Source organism: Arvicola amphibius, chromosome 1 (genome assembly GCF_903992535.2).
Source record: "Arvicola amphibius chromosome 1, mArvAmp1.2, whole genome shotgun sequence".
In the NCBI taxonomy this organism is placed as follows: domain Eukaryota; kingdom Metazoa; phylum Chordata; class Mammalia; order Rodentia; family Cricetidae; genus Arvicola; species Arvicola amphibius.
The window spans coordinates 37,562,530-37,583,132 of record NC_052047.1 but is presented as its reverse complement, the minus strand read 5'-3'; the positions used below and the strand labels follow the sequence as shown (position 1 = coordinate 37,583,132).

The 20,603-nt window shown below is 44.4% G+C and overlaps 2 protein-coding genes across 2 annotated transcripts in view; one reads left to right on the top strand and one right to left on the bottom strand.

Moving 5' to 3' along the window:
- The window catches only part of Fam114a1 (family with sequence similarity 114 member A1), a 68,491-nt gene extending 63,430 nt beyond the window's left edge, over positions 1 to 5,061 (top strand). The window contains exons 13-14 of the mRNA XM_038326912.1: positions 2,635 to 2,688; positions 4,434 to 5,061. Coding sequence (XP_038182840.1) covers positions 2,635 to 2,688; positions 4,434 to 4,550 — 171 coding nt within the window. The 3' untranslated portion in view covers positions 4,551 to 5,061. The remainder of the gene's footprint in view (positions 1 to 2,634; positions 2,689 to 4,433) is intronic.
- Positions 1 to 20,603, bottom strand: part of Tmem156 (transmembrane protein 156) — a 62,563-nt gene that overhangs the window by 1,095 nt on the left and 40,865 nt on the right. The gene's annotated exons all lie outside the window — the stretch shown is intronic.

Sequence of the window (20,603 nt, the reverse complement as noted above, 5' to 3'; positions counted from 1 at the left end):
ACACAGACTAACTAGCTGCTGTGAGGTAACTGCGCATTAGGTCCAAGCAAGTTCTTACAAGAAGTAGGGTATCAGTCCCCACACTTCCGTAAGTGAGTCCTATAAAGGGTGAGCTACAGGCCACCCATCCATCCTGCTGCCAGGATCTGGCTTGCTTGTCATATCTTGGCCTAATCTAATTTTGGGCTCTCAGCAGTGCTGTCTCCTTGTCTGTAAGCAGAGTCATGGGCGATGGACTGCCATTGGTATGGCAGGCTAGATGAAGCACACTCTATACTCCCAGTTACTTGGTGACAGTCCTTGGTGGGAATCGTGTGTTTACCCCGCAGTACAGGGCTGACCTCACCCATTCAGGTCCCCAGCCTCCTCTATTCCAGCTCCACACTATCTGCTGTTCACTAGCTGGGGAACCCAAGTCCCAGAGAGGTGACCACATGCGTCCAGCCCTCTTCGTCGGTCTCTGGGCTCCTCACCGCAGCTCATCAAGCATCAGATAACCAACTGTTGGGTGTCCCAGGGGTGTCTGTGGTGTTTATATGATTTGTGTTAAAACAGGCTTTTCTCTAGGGTGGGTAGCGTTTGTGACAGTGTTTTCTTCTCCCTTCTGCCATATCATACTCTAACATAGTGCTTCCCAAACCTTACCGATGACCTCAACCACCTGGAGACCTCGTTCAAATGCAGATTCTCGCTCAGTCCGTCTATGTGAGCTGAGGACGGAGATTCTGCATGGGTAATAAGCCCTAGGGTTACCAAGCCAAGGTCCATGCCTGAGCCAGGGACTCCACTGGCTGAAGCAAGTTTCCAGCAGGTGGGCATGTGCTTGGACTTACAGTTGTGTGCAGATACAAACACGCGCACAGACATTTTCAGGTGCAAAAATCAGCAAATGTGTTGTCCATTTGGAGCCAATGAAAGCTACATCTTAGAAGGGAGCCTACAGGGAGGCCACCACACCACGGCAGAGCCCCTGTCTGCAGCTGTGATGAATCATTCGCATCTGTCATTGTTTCTGTCCTCCAAAACAGCCATTATCCATAACTTGAAACTAATGAGTGTGTATTGCTTTCCAGACTCGGTTTAAATTGCTCACACATCTCATTGATTCTGAAAACCAATGTCATTTTTCTGCCCTCGTTTTGATTATCTCTTAGAGGTTTATTGATAATCACGTAAACGTGAAAGCATGTCCTATAATGGATTTGCGGGTTACTTACTAAAATGACTGTGTTTTTAAAGAGGTTCTCCCCCACCTCCCGCAAGACTCCACTGCGGTTCTCTCAGCAAGGCCTAACCCTCTGTGGAGTAACGCCATGCCAGCGAAGGGAGGCTTCTCTGGGAAGATATATTTAATTGATGTGCTTTTGTTTGCCATAGAGCCTCCCAGGAACGGCAAAGGAAGGCAGCCCACTAAGATGCCCCATTAATGATTCATTGTTGTAGGAGTAGATTGAGCAGTTTAGATGGGGAAGTCTGCTGATTGACAGCCGAATAGTACAAGTGAGGATAATGGTCGTCTCTGCCTTTCGGAGCGCCTGAAGTAGGGATTTGTTCTCCATGCTTAACACATCCCTGTGCTCTTCAAACCTGATTCTGCAGGCGTGTTTGGAAGTTATATTTGAGGGTGTCTGCACCTTATTACTCTTCTGGTAGATAACCTGCAACTCGTGTTTGCAGCTGGGGCGGGGAGGGGGGAGGGAACAAAGGGGATGAAGAAAGGACAAACAGACAGACTGGACTACCAGGATAAATAAAGGAAGGACTTAACCCGCCCGAAAATTTTGAAAAAGCCAAAATATGAAACTAAAATTAAAAAAAAAATACATACAAAAACTCAGGGCCTGGAGCGATGACTCAGTAGTTAATAGCATGGACTACTTTTGCAGAAGACCCGAGTTCAGTTCCAAGCACCCATATAGATCATAACTGCCTATGATTACAGCTCCAGGGAATCCAGCGCCCTCTTCTGGCCCCTGAGGGCACCTGCTCTTATATGCACATACTCCACACCAATAAATATACACATAATTAAAAATAAATAGAATAAAACTCTCAAGAATAAAATTCTCAGTAAGCTATATAACTATCTTCATTATAATGTGCAGTGAGGCATGATGCATGTCTGTAATTCCAGTCTCTGGAAGTCTAAGGCAGGAGAATCATGAGTTTGAGGCCAATCTGGGCTACATAAAGACCAAAAAGAGTTTTCAAACACAGTAGTCAAAATCATGATGAATTCACTATCAGCACTGGAAGTGTAGTGTGTAGGATGGTGTCAGGCAAATTGTGCAAGTAGAAGACAGGATCCAATTAGCTATAAACTTCCAACAACTGGAAAGATCTTAGTTTACATTTCTAGCAAAGTGAACTTACACAAATTGCCCAGCCTTCAGGATTGTTATTTCTTCATCTAGCGCCTAGGCTTATCACAGCACCAGTCCCCTGCTAGGATTGCAGGTAGAACTAGAGACCACATGAGGACGGTGCAGACACGAAGCCTGGTCTACAGTAAGCACACACTGCTCTCCTTCCTCTCTCGAAGACCTCCCTCTGCAAAGCGGTGTCGTACATTTGATGTGCTAAACCTTACTGTATAACCCTTAATCTGTCAATTTTATATTTTCAATTTCACAGAGCAACAAGAAGGCTGAAATCCTTAACCCCATGATCAATAGTGTGTTTTTAGAGGTAAGTAGCCCCCAGAGAGAAAAGCACTCCAAATCAAAGCGAATGTCACCGCTCTGTTCTTTCTTTCTTCTTTCTCCCAGTCAGCAAGTGTTATCAGAATTCTAAATTTTATCACCAATAATCTAACAGTCTCGTGTGTGTGTGTGTGTGTGTGTGTGTGTGTGTGTGTGTGTGTGCATTTCTGTAGCTCAGCAGCTGTAAAACCTCTGGTGGAGCCACAATGCCTAATTTTCATGATTTCCTGGTTATAAAAGAAAATGCTGAGCTTGCAGGTTATTTCCTGCTACTGTCTCTCCCTCACTCCCCTTCCCCCCACCCAGGCAGATTTCTGCTGCCAAGTTTGACACTGTGATTATTGGCTGCCATGGAGGATTATTGCCCACTGGTGATTTCCATAAAGGCGGGCATTTCCCACCGTTCACGATAACTTGGTGTAGCTGAGTCTAAACTCCCGGTTAGCAAAAGTGATACAGCATGCCTGCCCGTTTAGTAACAAGGGTAGAATACGTGATGAAGGCTCACTGCCCAACCTGCCTGCTCACTAGGACTTCATGGCATCAGCTGCACAAAGGGGAGGCTGTCCCGGCACTGCTGTGGCTCTCGACCCCAGTGATGCAAGAGCCAAGATGCCTTCTTACTCTTAGAACTTGGGCACTGTGTTCTGCATGCAGCCAGCGGAGGAGGGTCTTCCACGGAGACCAGACTGTAAAACATTCACAGTGGGTAGCCACAGGGCCGGACATGCAGGTGCAGGACACGGGCAATGCACATACCATCGTCTTCACATTTAGATGTCAATGGAAAGCTCCGGAAATTACAAAGCATCAGAAATGCTGTCTAAGAATTGATGGCAATATTGCTGGGCATTGTGCCTCGTTGTTAAGCAAAACTGTCAGTGGACAAAAGTTAACAAAGCGGTGGCAGTGAGTGTCATTGCTTAGATCCCAGCCACACAGTGGAGTGGAATCAACCAGAAGGGGCAGGAGCTATTGACAAATCCAGTGGAACAGACACAGTTAATAGAAACCCTAGAGGTCAAAAACAGAATACAGTATAAGAAAATCTACCTCCAGGAAAGCCAGGTATAGTGCTGTATACCAGCAATCCTAGCACTCAGAGGTCTGAGGCAGGAGGATGGTGAGTTCAAGGCCAACACAAGTTGTATAGGGAGAGTCTGTCTCAGTTCTCAGTCTCCCACCCCAAATCCCTGTCCTGGCTTCCAGATTAAATTGCACATTAGCACAGTAATTGACCATATTTGTGCACCACAAATTCTTATTCACTGGCCCAGAAGAAATGTTCATGTTCTAGATACCCTAAATTTCACCATTTTTACAAGAATCTCTCTGTTCAGAGCTTTCTATAAATCCTCTGTGGTTTAGGCTCTAGTCTCCTTTGTCCTGTGGTTTTAGGGCCATAAGGTTGACCTGAGAAAGGGGTAGATAATACTGGCCATACTGGGTCGTGGATCTACACATACTGGCATCCTTTAAAAGCCCATGGCAATGATTTATATCATTTTGAATGAAGTCTTTTCATTAATTTACATAATTTAGACCCGGGCATGTGCCATCAAAAAAACATGTGCTTCCATTTGCTACACAGACGAACATTCTTAGAATTTCATGATGTACTTTGATGGTTGGTGTTTCCTCTCCTCAGACAGAAAAGAATGTTGTCAAAAGGTGACAGCCTTCGAACTGAACTATGAAACTATCCCTCAGCTCCATTTTTGCATCTTGCAGGGCTGCAATAGCACCACATACATCCAGGACGCCCTCCAGCTGCTGCTCCCGGTATTGCAGGTCTCCCACATCCACACCAGCTGTTCCAAGGTGGAAACCCAGCCAGACTCCAGCTAGTTTGGGGCTAGGCCAAGCCTCTTCACTACACACCTTTTAAAGGCAATGGTCTTCAAAGTCACAGGCGGGAGCACTCATCTGAGGACACTACAAGCAATTTTGCACAGTTTTGCAAATACAGAGAGTTAACTTTTCCCTTAATGTATATTATTGTTGTTTTATCAATTAATTGTATTTTCTTTATATTAACTTAAACTTATACTTGTTATATTGAAATTTTCCTTTAATTTTCAGTTCATTCACAAATATGTGTTTTCCTGGTTGAACATGCTTTATTTAGAAGTTCATGGGATGACCCTAGATTTTTGTTCGTCTTTGAAATGTCTACCTTTAAATGCCCTATTTTTCTAAAACATGCCTTTAAGTCAGTTCTTATACTGAACTTCATTTTGTTGCATAAATACCACAAGCAAAAATAACACTACTTATTTGGTTTTTAAATAGGGCATGAATAGATTTTTGTGGTCCTTTGTTTTGTGACAAGATTTACTGAGCTCCTACTATGTGTATTCCATAAAGGAATATGACCTCACTCCAATAGACATGTTCTGAAAGATGATTTATAATAACCCTTAACATATTCTAAATGTTTTCTAAACTTTAAAATACTTGAAGAACCAAGTAAACTGGTAGTTACTTAAAATGTGCTACCCTTCAATTTATTACAGTTTTTCAACCTCTTTGAACTTCTTTTAAATACCAAAATTACCTCTAGGGTAAAAATATGTATGAAAGGGGGTATGAAAAAAATATTTATTTTTGAGACAGGATCTCACTATGTAGATGGCTAGCCAGGAACTCTTTATGTAGAACAGGCTGGCCTCAGATTCACTAAGATCTGCCTGCCTCTGCCTCCCAGGTACTGGGGTTAAAGGTGTGCACAACCACACCTGCCTGGCTTGAAGACGTATTTTAGTTTAGAGTATGCGGTGGCAAAATTATAAAGCTTGGATGTATATCAGTAGAAAATTAAAGGGTTTTAGCATAGTAGAAGCCCAGACCTGCATTCCAAGACTACCCACTAAACCGATCCCACGCACTCTTGTGGCAAGAGTCAAAAATACTGATGTGTGTTGGTATATTGGTTCGGAGAGATGCCTCGAAGATCTTGCAGCCGGCAGTAGCAATGGCATTGGGCTCTTCTGAGCCGCACCTGTTCTTGGCAGGTTGGGAGTTTGTGGCATGCTTCTGTCCCAGACCCTCACTGACATTCATACCAGCAGTGTCCAAAATAGTCATGCCCTGTGGCTCTCCCCGGGCAAATGATGCGTGTAGTCTCAAAAGGGAGAAAGTCCCTTTGCCTTTATTTCTGTGACAGAATCAACTCTCCGTGTTCCCTACAGGTTGAGTAGATATCTGAAGTCTCCGAAGCATTTTTGTGTCCCTATTTTGTTTCTCAGCTGTATGTCTCCTGAAACAACCAAATAAAAACGTAAGGACAACTTATTTGCAACCTAGAAAAAATAAAGTTCTCTTATAAAACCAAGGAAAGATTCACTTCTCCTTTTCTGGCACCTGGAGTGTTTCTGATGTTAAGCATGGTGGTGATTAACTGGTAACAATGTCACATTTGCCTTTATGACTTCTATAATTCTTATTTATAGAGCAGAAGAAAAATCTAGATGTGGACATTTTTTCACATTAGATGGGTTTGTACATTAACGAGAAATATAGAAGAAAAACAAATGCCACAAAGGAATTCTATTCCCAGACTTGGTCTTTCAGCCGTCAGTTGCTAGGGCTTTGGCTCAGCAGCAAAGTGTTGAGAAAAACGTAAAAACCTGGGTTTGGATCCCCAGCACCCATATAAAATCCGGGTGCACACCTGTAATCCCAGCAGCGGGTGATAGAACAGGAGGACCCTGGGGCTCACTGGTTACCCAGTCTAATTGATGAGCTCCAGGTTCACTGGAAGACCAAGTCTCAAAAGAAAATAACATGAAGAACTGTAGAGGAGATGACCAAGGTGGATCTGTGCCATGCGTGTCTGCACAAACGTGTGTGCACCAGACATACACCTGAAAGAGAAGCTCAAAACACGTGGTGGTGTGTGACTGTAATCCTAGCACTCAGGAGGTAAGGCAGGAGGATCAAAAGTTCAAGATCATCCTCGGCTACATAGCAAGTTCAAGGCCAGCCTGGGCTACATTAGAACCTGTTTTTAAAACGCTACCTAAGCATCCATTTAGTGTACAGCAAAAGTTTTAATTATACAACAAAGTTTTTTAAAACTCTTTAAAATAATAGATAACTATTTTTAAAGAAAGCAACATTATTGACATTTCATTTATTTATTTTTTAATAAAAAAATTATCCAAGTTACCAAGTAGAGACATGAACTGAAAGTGTTCCCTGATCCATGGTCTGTAAATTAAATTATTTAATAGAGATAATCGCTGACCCATTGGCTAGGATTTTTCTCTTTCTCGTTACCGGTTTCCACCGCCACTTTGAAATAATTGCTGCTTTGCTTTGCTTTGCTTTAAAAGCTGTCAAAACCCATGATGGAGACCTGGGGAAATGTGAGTCTATTACTGAATGAATGACTCAATAGGATTACCATGGAAGTTCGGTATTCTTTCAATAATACTTTACATAAATTAGCTTCGTTGCACTGCACACAATTACCCTGAACAAGCAATGCCAGATTTTGCATCAAGTACAAAATAAATTCTGATCAAAATATTGATCATAGCCCTGCGTCTATACCTTATTAAACAAAAAGCATCCAAAACATGTTTCAAAGCAAAGAACATTCAAGAAAAATTGCTTTGGGGTATTGATACATACAGATCTAAAGGACAGAGTCCCAAATCTTAAAGAACAGGCCTAAGTTAGCATTCTCTCCCACCGAGAACAGGAGTGTGTGCTATTTCTGGTCTCACATGAGCTTGGCATTCAAGGAACAGTGTGACTTTGCTGAAGCTGTGACAGAAGAAAGCCCTACACACCAGCAAAGAAACGGCCTACCTCAGACACAGAGGGACCAGGAGTGTGTTCACACTTTTCATCTCTGCAAAGGAATGGCACACTGTGGATGCAGGACCAGGAGTGTGTTTAAAAACTTTTGTACAGGGAAACCCTATCTCGAAAAACAACAACAAAAAAAAACAAACAAACAAAAAAAAAACTTTTGTGTGCCTGTGTCCATAATACCTGGCAGAAACTACTTAAGGAAAGAACGGTTTTCTTTGGGTGCAGTTTCTAAAGATTTCCATCCATCCTGATGGAGAAGGTACAGTGAAACTGGGCCATGTGTGGCTGTGGGAGCGTGTGGTGGAGGCTCTTCACATCACTGCAGATCGAGGGAGCTGAGAGTCCAACAGGAACTAGACGAAACCTTCAAAGGCCCCAGGGGCACACTCTCTCCCTCCACACACCACACCTAAAGTGTCCAGGTCCTCTCTCACAAAACAACAGCAAACATGACAACCAACTGGGGAACAAGCATTCAAAACAGGAGCCTGGCAGGCGGGAGGAGCACATTTCAGGTTCATCCTATAAGAAGAAAGCATTGACAAAGCACTGGCTAAAGGAACGTGCAGATTAGCAGATAGAACCCAATGAGGAAGCAAATGTGTTCCTGTGCTGGGTAGAAATCACGTGCCGCAAGGTGCTTATAATTCCAGAGAGGCACCAGCTCAGGCTGGCCACGCTGTCTGAGATGCACTAGCGCAAGCTGGCCACACTATCTGAGAGGCACTAGTGCAGGCTGGCCACGCTGTCTGAGAGGCACTAGTGCAGGCTGGCCACACTATCTGAGAGGCACTAGTGCAGGCTGGCCACACTGTGCCTATTTGAGGCACAAAAGCAGACGAGTCCACTCAAGTCTACAAAAGTTTGAAGTTACCACTACATTTCTTTGTCCTACAATGAAGTGCTGTGTGTATGCTCACACATGCTCACGTGCATGCACGTGCTGATCAGATGAGGTTGGCCAGGCTACAGTACTTCAAATGGTGCTTCATTTTATAAAAGTAATTACAGGGCCAAACTTGGGTTTTTGTTTGTTTGTTTTGCTTTTTGATAATGTAAGAAATTGCCCTTTGGTCTTCCTCTTAAGCATGTGTTGCATTCTCATGTTCAGATCTGGGCTTCACCTTGGCTCCTTAAATTGCCATGCTTGTAAAGGCATTTCAGAAAAGACCAGACTGAAAATCCGTGTGAGAACGGCAATTGGGTCCTGGTTCTGTAGTTGATTGGAATTCCTAATGGCGCAGGAGTGGCTTCAGACCAGCCATTCTTCACACGAAAGAAGACAAATGAGGTGTTTAACTGTGTGTTTTGTCTTCTGAGCTATCTCATCCCATAGGCAGATTTGTATTTATTTTCTGTGTGTTCACCCATACTAAATGATCTTCCAGAATATCTGCCACTAAAAAGGTCTGAAGAAAAACATCATTTTCTTCATTCTTTTATCTTCCATCCTAAAATCAAGGAGTTATTGCACACTTTGAATGTACAGCCTTTATGGTCAAATTATGACAACCCAAATCGTGAGAATCATTGATAGTATTTCTCCTACTGCCAGTGTCTGAAGCCATCACAGATCTGGAATAGGGACTGACTGCGGAGGGTTAGATTTTATCTTGAGATCTGTACTAAATTTACCCTTGTCTGGATCACAGAGGATTTTTCTCTGCATGAGCTGTTTGCCAAAAAGCAATAGGATTATGTCAGCCTGTCGTGACTGCAGCTCACCTGACTGGCCCGCCTCTCGCATTAGTCTCAAAAGAAGTTTAACCTGAAAAGAATAACACGTGGATCTCTTCAGTGCTTTCACTGAGTGTAGACATTTGGAGTGATTCTGAGCTGATCTGTCTTCCTGCCCTTCATGTTCCACAGGCAGGCTTCTCGGATGCTATTTGGAAGAAAAAGCCAGTGTAGACGCCAAGGCCAGATGGGTAAAACCTTGGCACAAAGCAAAGCCAAGCTCTGCCTTTGAGTCCTTGCCATCTCTATCCCATTTCTCTAGCAGGGCTTTTTTTTAAAGCCATTAAAATACACAGCTTCCAAGACCAGTTGCTTTTTTGTTTTTTCGGTTTTTTGTCTTTTAACAATCTGCCCATCTTTCCCCTCTCCCGGCACTTCTCTCTCCCCATTTATCAGAAAACCATCCACTCAGAACTTCAACCATGATCATTAGTGCACACATACTGTATGCTGGGCTTTGTGCTGAGTGCTCAGTGCATGGCCCCATTAAATATTCACAGTCACCCAACTGGGCAGACATAGACTATAATCTCCACCACAAGAACAAAAACACCGAGACCCAGACAGGTTAAGTAACTGGCCCAGAGTTGCATGAGTAGCAACAGAGCCAGTATTTGAACCCAGGTCAGTCTGATCTCACTAGTTAGCATTTGAACTACTATATGGAGCCACCCAACAAAAGAAGAAAGTCTTGGGGAGATCTGAATGTTTAGGTTTATAGGCTTATGGTATAGGATTCCCCTCTGTGTGCTATGAGTATGTTTTATTGCCATTTGTTAATAAAGAAGCTGCTTTTAGCCAATGGCGTAACAGAATATAGCCAAGCTGGAAAAGATATATAGAGTGAGCAGGCTAAGCCGAGGAGAAGCCATGTAGCTGCCAAAGGAGAAAGATGCCCACTGGAACATTCCAGAACTTTACCAGTAGGCCATGACCTCATGGTGATGCACAAATTAATAGAGATGGGTTAATTTAAGATACAAGAGCTAGCTGGAAATATACATAATAGGCCAAGCAATATTGTGATTAATACAGTTTCTGTGTGATTATTTTGGGTCTGGGAGGCTGGGAAACAAACGAGCAGCCTCCGACTAGAGGCTTAACTCTCTAAAGCCCTGGGGTAGGTATACAACCAAAAGCTTTAGTGGGCTTTGCTTCTTTTCAAGCAGCTGAGAACAAACAGGGACTAGAGAGACCAGATTGGAGCATGTACAGTTATTTGGTCCCTGGGTGGCTTTCACCACAGGTTTTTTTTCCCCTTTCACAGACATTTAAACCAAGCAGCTTAACTGTCCTGTTCTCCCAGGTGCCTTTGACAACACGAAAACCTCTCCATTTTCTCTTCCCTCCCCATCCCCTTCTCCAATGCCAGGGGAGCCAGTCTGTAACCAACACCATTTCTGGGCATTGAACATCTACTGGCTTCCTGGACCATGGCTGTTTTTAATACCCTCCCTTGTCTAAATAAGTTTTAAATTGCATCTTCAATACTGAGCTCCATAAGATTCTAGAAACATTCAAAAAAAAAATGTTGGCGGATGCCTCCTGCCCCCTGAACTTGGCATTGCTGCCAAGACACAGTTTAGTGCTGGTGATAGGGGTGGTGATGGTAATGATTGAGGAGATGACAGCAGCAAGCTTAACTACTTCTGGTATTTCAGACACCTGATATAAACACTGCCTCCTGTCTCATCTAATCCCCCACCCTTCTCATAAGGCAGCTACTATTACTAGCATACCCATTTACAGATGAAATGCCTGAGTCAGAGATAAAATAAGCCGCCTATGATTAGCCAACTAATAACTTCAAGAGCAGGGATTTCTACCCAAGCTGTGTACAAAAGGCTAGACAAGGACAAGCCAATGCTTGACACTAAAACAGAATATTTGGTTTTTGGTTTCCCCACTGCCTGAGCTCTTTGCTTCTAATTCTAACACCTGAATGCCCCTCTCTAGATCCCACAGCCTCAAGCGGAGCAATTGCTCCACCTTGTCCCCGCCAGTGCCTTCGAGCCCAGGAGAGGGCCAGTCGCCTGCATATCCCATTCTCCTTCATTGTCCTCTTGTTGTGAGCCTCCTGTGCTGAGTGACCCGTGGCTCCCTGAAAACTCAGATTTTTGTTGACGGGGAAGTGGCTACACGAAAGTCTGCCAGCCATCTTCGAACAAAGTGAGGACTGGGGGAAGCAGCTCCCTGCTGGGAACTGATACAGGACAGGAAAGTAAATGATCAGCTGCAACACAGACTCTGGCCATGTCTGTCCGTAAAAAGGTATTTGATACGAGCGAGCATCTTAGGGACGCTCTTCTACTGCATGGCCTCATGCTCCCGCTATCATTTTTTGAGGTCTCCATTTAAACGCCTCCTGTGGGACATGCCTGTAATCCCAGCAATCAGGTGTAGGCCAGAGGATCAGGGGTTAAGATTATCCTTGGCTACAGAGAGGGTTCAAGGCCAGCCTGGGCTACAGAAACCCTGTTTCAAAACAGTAACAACAAGTCTGTTGAATGAAGCACCTTCCCTGCTTGCTCTTTTTCTGTTTAGGGCATATTCATGGAAAATCCCTTAAGTCGTGCATGTTTCTACTCTCTTTCTCCCACTGGGATGTGATTTCCACAAGGGAGGAGTTCTCATTGCTTTGCCCTCTGTCTTATTCCCAGCACCCTACTTAGCACTTAATTGGCCTGCTGTAGCTTTTGCTTTGAAGAAGTCACCTGTCAAGACTTCAAAGTAAGATTAACGGTAGTGAAAATTAGGTTAACTGTGAATGCCGTGAAACCATTTTTACAAAAGAATGAAGTGGCTTTCTGCACTGTTGGGTTGCTGGGTGGACAAGAAGCTCTAGCTTATTCATGTAAAATAACATGTCTGTGTGTTCAAAACAGGTCCCACACAAGCACACAAAACTACAGACAAAAAGCCAGGAACCGTGCTAGAACCACAGGTACAAGGGGACACGAATGCCAGAATTTGACAGTTGTCCAGAAGGATTCCAGCCCTGTTTGTAAGTTAAATGAAGAGTTCTTAAATGTAAAATTCTTTACTGTGTATGAGTGTTTTACTTGATGTATATCTATGCACCACATGCATGCCTGGTGACAGAGGAAGTCAGCAGAGGCATTAGAGTCCCTGGGAGTGGAGTTACAGACAGCTGTGAGCTGCCATGTGGGTGCTGGGATTGAACCTGGGTCCTTCAGAAGGGCATATAATTCCATTAACCACTGAGCCATCTCTCCAGAGCCAAGTAATTAAAACTTTTGAATAAAAATGTATTAATAAGTGAATTATATAAGTACACTTAAAAAATCAAGGGTCTAAATGAATTGTTTCTCATGGGGAGATGAAATTATAGACTCTTGTCAGACATGAAAAACAAGAAATACACAGATTAATTTTATAAGAAAAGACAAAAGTCCTTGGGGGTGTCTATGACTTGAGTTTCTTAGACGTTTTCTTCAGGGCCCATGTTGATGACTCTGCGCGTCTCCCCTTGATTTCTCAGGATAGCGCAAACCCAGCGTTCTCGATGCCTAACTTCTAAAGACAGTGATAATCTAAGCGGAAAAACATCACGTTTCTGTCTCACTGGAAAAAGGCTCCAGCTGCGTGAGCCAGATACTCTCCCCAATTATCCTTATCAACCTGAATGGTTCTGGGACCCATAATGGCTATAGAAATTTCCGGAGAGAAACGCCAGGCAACCGAATTGAGTCTGCAGTTTGGAGTTATGAGCTTGCTGCCCAGATGCAGATCATATTTGCAGGAGACAGTTTACAATCTGCTCCTCTCCACAAATGTAGCGCGAGGGCATTTAAATGCCCGCGTCTGCAACTTCTGTCTCCCCCACTCCAGATCGATGGGAAAGCTGCAGACACAATGTGTTGGGGTTGAATGAATCTGAATCTCCGCTCTGCTCCACGGCTCAGTTCACTCAAAGGAAAGCAATAAATAGAAAGCACACAAAGGACCAGAGTCCTAATGACTTCCCAGAATGGGAACGTGGGCTTGTAAGTTTCTTGGCAGGGTGCATTTGGTGCATATAGGGAGGTGTGGAATTACTTTGGCCATTCTGGACCTTTAAAAGTACTTAAGTAACCATTGAAGGCTTGGACTTCCTGACAGAAACAACTTAAAGTAGGAAGAACTGATTTGGGCTCGCTGTTTCGGAGGAGCACACTGGCGCCGAACATCATGGCTGCAGGACACTGTGACAGAGTGGAATCGTTCACTTTATGGCTGCCAGGAAGCTGAGGGAGGGAGAAAGCCATACTTGGCTGGCCTTCACCTTCTGTTCCACTACCCCACAGCACTGTACTTCTCACATTCACGTGAGTCTTTTCCCTTCAGTTAGCTCCCCAGAAACACCAGCAGACGTACCCAAAGGCGTGCCTCACCGGTTTTAAGTCGATTTTAAACCCCCGTCAAGTGGACAGTTTAACCATCACAGCGGGCGTCCTACACATCTCTTTTAAAACCACATGGTCTCTGGCAAAGACTCGAGAGCCAAGGCTCGGAGTTCCCCATGAGAAGTCATGCACTAAATAACGCATTTGCTTGCTGAATAGCACCCAGGCTGCCACTCCGCCTGGGCGTTTCCGCATGAGTCCACTGCAGGGGCGGCAGCTGGTCCGCTCACTGCCAGTGCTCCGTACCAAGTGGGAATACGCATCAAGTGGTCTGAAATTGGCAAACTTAAAGAATGAAAGGCTCATTGATTTTTAAGAGCAGGGATAAAGCCCTCCACGTATTGCATCCAAAGGTTGCCTTTTTTTACTTCTTTGAAGTAGGCAAGTTTTAAAGCTGAAACCGAAACAAATTGCAGAATAAAGTTTGGGAGAATATTTATTGATTTTTATGAACCTGTGCTTGTCATTTATTTAATTACAGATCTATCCAGTCAGCCCACAGATGCGGTTTGAAAATATTTTTATGGGGCTGGAGAGATGGTTCAGCGGGTGAGAGCTCATAACTGCTCATATAGAGGAGCAAAGTTCAGTTCCCAGCTCCCACGCTGGGCAGCTCACAGCCACCCGCAACGCCAGGTCCCAGAGATGCAACACCCTCTATAGGCACCAACAGCCATCTGCACATACAGACACAAATACACATAATTAAAAATATTTTAATTTATTCTTTGATAATTTCAAATATGTGTATAACAATTTTAACCATATTCATCCCCATTATTCCCATCCTATTATCCCCTTCTGAATTTCTTCCTTTTACTAATGAGTTCCTATACTACTTTCATGTCTTTTCATTTAATTTTTATAATGTATTGTGTTTCTTTAAGGCTCTTAGCATGAGCTTAGGCATAGGGTTATTTATTGGACCACAGGCAGCATACTAGTGAGTACACCATTGAGGCGAAGGTCTCCTTCCTCTAGCAGCCATTAGCTGTTAACAGTTCCTCAGAAAGGGGTTGAGCTCTTAAGCCTCTGACCCCCACCTGTAATGGAGTGTTACCAGCTCAATCTTGTGCGGGTCTTGAGCCTACGTGCATGTGTGTGCATTTCCCCAAGTAAAGTGGCGTTTCATCTGAAATACCTTTTATGTTTCTCTTATCCAAAATTAGGCTATTGGTTTGAGTAAAGAAATCTGCTGGACAATGCTTGGCCTCCACAGCCACCACCACCAATATGCTGATGACACCCCGCTTCCTACCTGAAGCTCAGACGTCACTCTTGGCTTCCAGCCTTTCTGTCAACTTCCTACCAGACAACAGTATTTGGATGTCCCACTGGGCTTAATCTAAAGATGGCCAAGTCGAATTCATCATCTGTTCTTTCTCATATTCTGTCTTAGTTGGATGCATAGTGTTCCATTTTCCCGAGCCCTGGCTTCTTGATGCATTTCCTGCTGAGTTCCAAGGGCTGGCACTTGCTTCTCTTTTGCATTACCTTCCACCCTATTGCTTCAAGCTTGCTTCGTGTTTTCTTCAGTCCCAAGGTAATAGACACCCGCTGGTCTCAGCACAGGGCTCAAACCCCTTTAATCCATCCACAGCAGCGGTATCAACACAGACTAAGTGTATAAATCTGATTTTCTTTAATTAAAGTCTTCGTGGGCTTGCACCAAGATCCAGGAGCATTCCTGTACACCCTGATATTGGCAGCCTGGACCCTGCCAATCTAACAAGCACTTACATCAACTCTTCCCACGAGACTCAAGTAAGAGAAAACCTGCGGAAATTCTCACCAGTTACCCATCACACTATGCGGCTTCTACCTTCTCTATGGTATATTGTAACCTATGCAGTTGCTGCCATGCCATGCCTGAGCCCTGCAAGAAACGCATTTGAATTGAAAGAGCCATGATATTGATGTCACCAACCAATGTGCTCCCCAAATCAGGATAGTATCTTCAACATGAATGAGATTGTGTTTATATGGCTGTATTTTTCTAAATCTGGCTACATTATGACCCCAGTAGTATAGATGGAATTTCCCAAGCCTTCCAGTGTCTCAATACTCTTACGTTATTGATTTAAAAATTGGTATTTAAATACAACTAGGAAGAAAACAAATATAATTTCTCTAGGATATATGTTTACTTCACCGGTAACAGACGTATCTGCCCATAGCTAACAGAGCCTTCCCATGCCCTTCAGATTGTGTGCTGGAACTCTCTGAGAGTTAGGGTTAAGAAACATCTTTTCTCTGGGTTAACAGGAAAACCTTGCTCAGGAACACCAACTAACAGCAGCAGACTGTGGGTTTTCTCTCAGTGTGCTCTGGCTTCCCCATAGTCCAGTAACCTTTGGGGTAATAAATCATTCTTTCAGCTGTGCAGTAGCATTTCAAGCCTGCCTGCTTAATCTTTAATTGGTTAAGCAGTTACAAGCTCAAATTATACCGCGTGAAAAATATTGCAATAGATCACAATATTGTCAGTTCTGCCCTGAAGAACTCTGACATTCTCAAGCATAACAAAAGGCCACATCTCCCCATACATTAATTACTGTGGTGTCCTTGGAATAGGGAATCATTTACAAGAGAACACAATTCTGTCTTTTGAATGTTAGAAGGTCACATATGTGTGTGTGTGTGTGGTGTGTGTGTGTGTGTGTGTGCTGGAGAATACCCAGGCCCTGCTGAAAGATCCCATTTGTTTTGTATACTACATGATTTTTTTCTCAATTACTTTTTAATGCATCTATATGTGTGATGTCAGAGTGTGTCATGTCTGCATGTATGTGGGCACACGTGAGGAGTCTTTCTTGAAATTCACTAGACAACGCATGGCATCAGGAATCTTTTTAGATAGTTTTGCACCCTACTTTTTGAGGCAGGGTCTTTCGGTTGAACCCAGAACCCACCATTCCAGCTAATCTCTCTGCTAGTCTCTACTAGTCTCTAGTCTGCTTACTTTGGGAATCTCCTGTCTCTACCCTCTGAGCTTTGGAATTGCAGATGGGCTACCACTACCCCTCCACCCCGGGTATTTATTTACCTGTGCACTGGAGATCTGAACTCGAATCCTCAGGCTTGTACTGAGAGTGTCTTTCCCACTACGTCATCCTTCCAGCTCCCTTCTTGCCCCTTCACTTCCCCACGTCCACCATGTGCGTGCGTGCTTTTCTTTCCCCTTGACCAGCTCATCCTCTGAGGATCCTTCACCTTACCCGTGTCCCCTCCTCCAGGTAACCCTTGCTTCTGTGACCTCAATTTAGGTGTTCTTCGAATTCTCTGTTCATTAGCAAACACTGGGTAATTTTTGTGTCAGGTACTTGGGCTGAATGTTCAGACAGAGTCCCTTAAGAAATGAAGTTCTAGGGTTGGAGAGATGGTCCAGAGGCTAATCACAAGTATGGTACACATTCTTGTTCTTGGGATCCTACACCTTTAATCCCAGCACTAGGGAGGTGGAGACAGGAGTGATATGGCTGGGCGGAGAGAGACATATAAGGTGAGGGGAGACAGGAGCTCCAGGCATTCAGTCTGAGGACTTGTAGAGACAGGATACCCCATTCTGTCTGAGGATTTCATAGAGGTAAGAATTTGTGGCTGGCTGCTCTGCTTCTCTTTTACCCCTTAATGTCTGATGCCGGGTTTGTACTATTAAGACCAATTAGAATTCATACTACACTCTGCCTCCAGGGATCTGACTCGCTCTTGGACATCAGGCACACATGTAGTGCACATATAGCCAAAACACTCACATACATAAAATAAGATAAATAAATATAAAGTAAAATCTAATCTATTAAGTAACCAGATCTGAATGCTTGGCTGAGAAAAGAAGCTCTGTGATCCTCAGTTACTCTGAGGAAAGACGGAACGTCACACTGCCTTTACCAGGGTTCCGGTAAACCACACACACACACACACACACAGCTGGCTCCTCAGGGGGTCTTCCCTGCTCCTCTTCCTGCTGTTTCCCCCAACCCACCCATGCCATCCCAACCTGCATAGTCTCTGGACCAAAGCTCTGAGAGAGCTCTCTCCAATACAGTTTCTGGCCCTAGCAGCTGGGAAGGCAGCTCAGTTACTGAAAGGCTTTCCCCAAAAGTGTGAGGACCCGGACTCCATGCCTGAAACTTGAGAAAAGTGTCAGGTGTAATATCCTGGGATGCTTGTAAGCCCAGTGCTGAGCAGGTGGACTTCAGGGGCCAGCACCCACAGGGAAGGAGTGGCCCACAGTCACTTGGGACTCCAGCGTCTGGGGATCCAATGGCCTCTTCGGGCTTCCATGGGACACATACACACACAAACATGCGCGCGCGCACGCGCGCGCACACACACACACACACACACACACACACACACACACACACACACACACACGCACGCACATGCGCACTCACACCTGCACTAAAACATATGTGTATCCACGTGGACACACATAAACTTCTAGCACAAACACGCAGCATTGAAAGAGGTTGTCTCTGCCTTTCTCTGGTTTAATTATTGTATTAAAAGGCACCAATTACTGAAGCCCAGAAACTCTTCCTTCTAATCTTAGTCTCTTAGAGCTGAAGTAAACAACGCTTTATTCCTACTGAAATTTTCACTCTGAATAAAAAGTAACAGAGGAAAAGAAAAGTCACACTCTCTGTCACTCAGCACGGCGGTTGTGGTTTTGTTCTGACGAGCTGGGACTCTGTACTAATAAACTGCTTAGGGAAGAAGTCTAAAGATAGGGGCAGAGCTTGACACAGAGCCTGGCCTAGCAGGCAAGGCCCTGGTTCAGCCCAACCCCACCCCAGGCCACCCACACCAAAGGAGAGAAAGGAGCCAACACTGTCTGTTGGCCTAAAGCGAGTAGAGATATTTCCTGTCTCTAACAAATTTCAAGTAGGAAATCGCGTTTTAAACTCTTAAAGAAAAAGGGGCCTTTTCAAAGACTCATACTCCTTTCTTTTTTTGACCTTCCTGGGGGACTTTGCATTGTAGCTCATCCTTTTCATCTCAGAGGACCTTGAGATGAGCTAAAAGAATTTCTTTGAAAAAGTCAATTAACACATTACTTATTGATCTTATTTTATGAGCATCTAATCCCCCCCCTCAAGAAAATCCCCCTGTAGTTGTTATGATTCTTCATAACTACCACCTAAGTGAGGTCTTTGAAGTCTGGTTACACGGGTGGACAGAAGAGAAGGCTACGGTAGAGAATTGTTGCGGGGTAGTCCTTCCAGACAACCTTCAAATGGAGACAAAGAACTAGAAAGGCTTTGGGAAAGGCATTTACCCAGACTGAGGTTTTTGTTCCTAAGAAAAAAGACCTACTTAGGTCCCCAGGGAGAGTGTCTGCGGCTAAAAGGCCGGACTAGAAGAGCTGAAAGTGCAGCTCAGTGGGTAGTGCATTTGCCTAGCATGCGTGAGGCCCCGGTTTTGACTCCAGCACAGGAAAAGAAAACACACCTGGTTGTATTCAAATCGCAGCCCTTAGTTTGCTGTGAGCTTGAGCTGAGCAAAGGACTTGATTCTCTGCCTGTTCTTTCCTCATAAAGGGGGTTGTCTTAGTCAGGGTCCTATTGCTGTGAGGATACACCAGCAGCTCTTCGTAAGGAAAGGATTTTATTGGAACTGGCTTACAGATGCAGAGGTTTAGTCCATCATCATCATGGCAGGGAGCACGGTGGCAATAGGTAAACATGGTGTTGGGGGAGTTAAGAGTTCTATGTCTGGAGCCACGGGAAGCAAGAAGGGAGAATCTGGGCCTGGACAGAGCTCTTGAACCTCCAAACCCCACCCCATTGCACGCTTGATCCAACAAGGCCACACCCACTAATCCCTGTCAAGTGGTGCCGCTCCCTAATGACCAAACATTCACATACATGAGCCACTGGGGGAAGGGGAGCATTTTTATTCATACCACCACAGGAAGGAGAGACAGAGAGACTCCTCTCATAGCCACAGAGGGAGAAATGAATGAATTCAAACACATACAGTGTTTCACATCATTTCTGGATATCTGTCGTTACAACTTCCTTCTTAAATCTCTCTCCAACTTGGGGCAGCCATGGCAGTGCTCAACTGAGCTAAGACTGGCCTAGCACCCCTGAAAACAGTGAGCAGTAATGGACTTTGCATTGTTGCCCTGAAGTTGCTCCCGAGGCTCACAGCTGGAGGAGTCCACCTGGAAGCTGTAAACAGGCACTTTGGGAAGCCCAGCCCAGAAACTCCCCCAGAGCCATCTACTTCCTTTCCAAACTCAAGAAGGAACATTTGCAAGGAGCCAGAGTGCGGCTCCATATAAGGACAGGCCAGGATGTCTGGCTTGGTGAGATGCCAAATCTAGTACTACCTAGAAATCAGTCTTACACTACTCAAATCAAACTGTCAATTGTGGGGGACATCAGAACTTTGAAGTTATTATCCTCTATTAAATATTACAATTTCAAAGACCAAAGGATAAAGAAAGAGGTTATGCTTTATATTTTAAAGGGCTTTAAAATAAAACCAGTCCTACAACAGGCCTGAGGGAAAGAGATCATGTCTTTTCCTTCGATTCTGTTCCTGCATGGAGACTTCAACTTCTTGTCCTGGAAAAAAGGGTGTTAAACTGGGTTACTGGAGTCTCGCAACTCCACCAGGCCGTGGCTTTTGTAAAGCAATATAGATCTTGGATGTAGATGACAGGCAAGAGAAAGCAATTCTAGAAACAGAAACAGGAAATGACCTCAAAGTAAGGCCATGACCCACATATAAACTAACAACATGACCTCTCCACAGTATGGGAAGGGTTTTTTATTGTAGATATGAGAGAGAGAGAGAGAGAGAGAGAGAGAGAGAGAGAGAGAGAGAGAGAGAGAGAGAGAGAGAGAGAACAGCCAGAGGCATCTGGAGGAGTCCAGAGCAGAGAGAGAAAGAAATAGGCAGAACATAGCCAGCAGAC